At 41.3% G+C, this 2,964-nt stretch overlaps 1 protein-coding gene across 1 annotated transcript; it reads right to left on the bottom strand.

Annotated features, from left to right (window-relative positions):
* Window positions 1-1,308: 1,308 nt before the first annotated feature.
* LOC131080089 (G-type lectin S-receptor-like serine/threonine-protein kinase At4g27290) lies at window positions 1,309-2,737 on the bottom strand. Its single transcript, XM_058018182.2, has 2 exons — window positions 2,569-2,737; window positions 1,309-2,387 (listed from the first exon to the last, which is right to left on the bottom strand). The coding sequence occupies exons 1-2, from the start codon at window positions 2,735-2,737 to the stop codon at window positions 1,309-1,311; spliced, it is 1,248 nt and encodes a 415-aa protein (XP_057874165.2).
* Window positions 2,738-2,964: the final 227 nt, after the last annotated feature.

The raw sequence follows: 2,964 nt of genomic DNA, 5'->3' as shown, positions 1-2,964 counted from the left end.
TGACTCAACCACTGCTAGCTAAGAGTCCAATTTGGACTTCACATTCCAACAGACACATCATCTCTGAATGCTACATTTACATTTAACAAATACCCAATCATCGGTGAAAGTTGGCTGATTTGTCTTCAAATAATTGTCATTCTCTGTGAAAGTTGAATGATTTGTGTATTTGTGTGTTTTTTCGAGAATACATCTTATTACTAGCCATTGCACCTTGGTGTGCAATGGGTACGTTGAAGAGATGCAAAAAGTCAATTAGGAAAATGTTTGATCTATTAGTTGCAAGCATTTGCATAGTACATGAGGTCAAGTTGTAGGTCAATTAGCAAATAGTGTTGTTTGTGCAACAAATGGAGAAGTGACAACTTCAAATCAACTATGCATCCTTTCAAACATGACAAAAAAACTCTTACTGAAGAATATAATCATGCTCCACTCATAGAGAGGGAGAGAAAGGGAGATTTATGGATAGAAAGAGGGAGAGAGAGAGGGGGGGAGGGGGGAGGCGAGGGATAAGGAGATAGAGATAAGAGATAGAGATAAGAGATGGAGATAGAGATAGAGATAGAGATAGAGATGGGGTTGGAGATGGAGATAGAGGATATGGATTTGGAGAAAAGACGAAGAGATAAAGATATATAGAGATGAGAGAGATAAATATATAGATAGAGAGGGAGAGATAGAGAGAAAGAGAGAGATATACAGGAAGAGGGATAGGGAAAGGCAGGTGAAGATAGAATGATAGAGAGACTAGAGATATAAGAATATAAAGAGGGATGGAGAGAGATGGAAAGAAATAGAGATAGATAGAGTGATAGATAGAAATGGAGAGAGGGAGAGAGAAAGAGGGTGGGATAGAGATATATGAGAAGTGAAAGGGGAAGAGAGGTCGACATAGGAAAATAGATAGAGGGATATGGAGGGAGTGAGGGAGGGATAGGTGAGTAGAGATGGATAGAGAGGGAGGGGAAAAAATGGAGAAAGAGGTAGAGGAGAGAGAGGGGGGGGGGATAATGAGAGAGAGAGGGGGGGGGGATAATGAGAGAGAGAGGGAGGGGGAGATAGGGGAGATAACTCAATTTATATAGAGAGAGTCTGTGTAGAGAGAAACATATAGAGAGAGCATAAGAGATGGAATGAATAGGAGAGAGATATAGATAATGAGTTAGAGTGAATAAGAGAGGAAGTTAAATATATAGAATAGTAAGTGATTTTATATTATCAATGTTTTTTTATTCTTGTAATCTGTTTCCTCTGTTTTCATAAGCATTTAATCAATTGCTTAAGGGCGAGGGCTGTTTTCAGAAACTACATAAACAGAGTACCCAAAACGGCAACTCCCATAGGAATTGAAATGGAGAGTACAACTACTCTGCTGCTACTTCTTCCTGCGTGGGCTGACAACTGAGACACATCTGAAGCAGCCAATCGTATGAACAAGGGCTGGTCTTCTGAAGAAGTATCCTTAGCCTGTATGCCTAACAGATCGCCAAACCATAACTTACAAACAACAGAATTTGAATCAGTGAAAGCAAAGGCGGTGCAGGAGCAATTGTCGAGACAAGCAGTTTTGCATCCTTCTACAGTCGACTCTTGGGTATATTGAACAGCTTCTTTATCAGACAAGGAAATATTACTGACTTGGAGGAAATCATCTGTGGTGCCACTTGCACTGACATTGATGGCGGAGCAATCTAATGGAGTACGCCGAATACAACCGCTTGACCACCATTCCTGAGAACTCCAGGCAGTAGCGTTTCTTGGGTAGAAGCCTTCCATACAGCTGCATGACTGAATATTTTCTTGGGTGAAACACACTCCATAAGCTCCGCATAGACCATAAACGGCGCAATTTGACAGGGGAAAATTATAAACCAGGCTCCAGGTATTGTTACTCAAATAGTAAAACCTTAGCTCGCCCTTAAAGTTGAGAACATACCTCACCAAGGCCGTCGAACGAACTTTGGGCGTAAAATTATATGTGTAGTAGAGTCTTGTGGGAGAAAACTCTACCAATTCCTGCTCAAATGAGGTATCAGATACTGCCTGCGGCACGTTGGAGTAATATTTGCCAGTCCAGTTTCCCGAGCTGTAATATGAAACACCATTTTTATACTCCAGCAAAAAGTCTTTCTCTCCTGGGGATGGATTCATTTGGAAAAAGAAGGGCCCAGGCGCTGGATCCACCGAACTCTTCCAAGAGTTCACTTTCATGCCTTTCCAAAACTTCATGGTAGGCATAAAATGATCTGTAGCATGTGCAAAACTCTCCCACACAGTCTCAGAAGTGTTTTGGGCTCCTAGGAGAACAAAATTACCAGTGTCGAGAATCAAAGCCCTGGATGCCTTTGCTTGCTGAGTATCATTACTCGACCAAATAACTTTTCCTTGCAAATCATAAATAGCGAGATAACCAGTTGAAGAGAGTAAAAATGCCAGGCATGTCTGTGATGGGAGTTTCTCTGTTAGCTACCCAAATGATGGTCTTGTGAGGGATCTGAGCATACCAGATGCCACCATACCAGTTGTTGGTTCCCTTTGGATTGAAAAATCCCAATTCAAACGTACTGCTCTTCGAACTTATGGTCTGCTTTCCTCTCAGAGAAGCCCCAATAAAGAGGGTGTCTCCACCAGCAACTAATAAATCGCAGTTGCGCTGGAGAACAAGCATAACAAGAACTAAAATGAAGCGTTTCAAACAGCTGAATGCTAACAGATTCTTCTGGCACGAATCCATTTTTCTTTCGGCTCTTATTTCTCTGAATCACAGAATCCGAGAAATGGAAGAAATATAAGATCGAGTGCCTAGAGCTGTGATCCTTGCTAGATTTTAATGACCAGAAAAGTCGAATTGCTGACTTGAAAACATCGCTTAATTGTAATGGTCAAATATATTATTGTCGACATTTCATCCCTGAATGCAACGTTTGCTTGTAACAAATACGCAGTCGTTGGTCAGGGTTG

Source organism: Cryptomeria japonica, chromosome 6 (genome assembly GCF_030272615.1).
Source record: "Cryptomeria japonica chromosome 6, Sugi_1.0, whole genome shotgun sequence".
Taxonomy (NCBI): domain Eukaryota; kingdom Viridiplantae; phylum Streptophyta; class Pinopsida; order Cupressales; family Cupressaceae; genus Cryptomeria; species Cryptomeria japonica.
This window is presented reverse-complemented; position numbering and strand designations above follow the sequence as displayed.

What these genes read in the sequence shown, in the direction of transcription:
- LOC131080089 (XM_058018182.2), bottom strand. Translation starts at nt 2,737, where the DNA reads ATGGATTCGTGCCAGAAGAATCTGTTAGCATTCAGCTGTTTGAAACGC. An exon ending in GACCATAAGTTCGAAGAGCA is followed by an intron (nt 2,388 to 2,568) that starts GTACGTTTGAAT and finishes ATGATTTGCAAG; the next exon opens with GAAAAGTTATTTGGTCGAGT.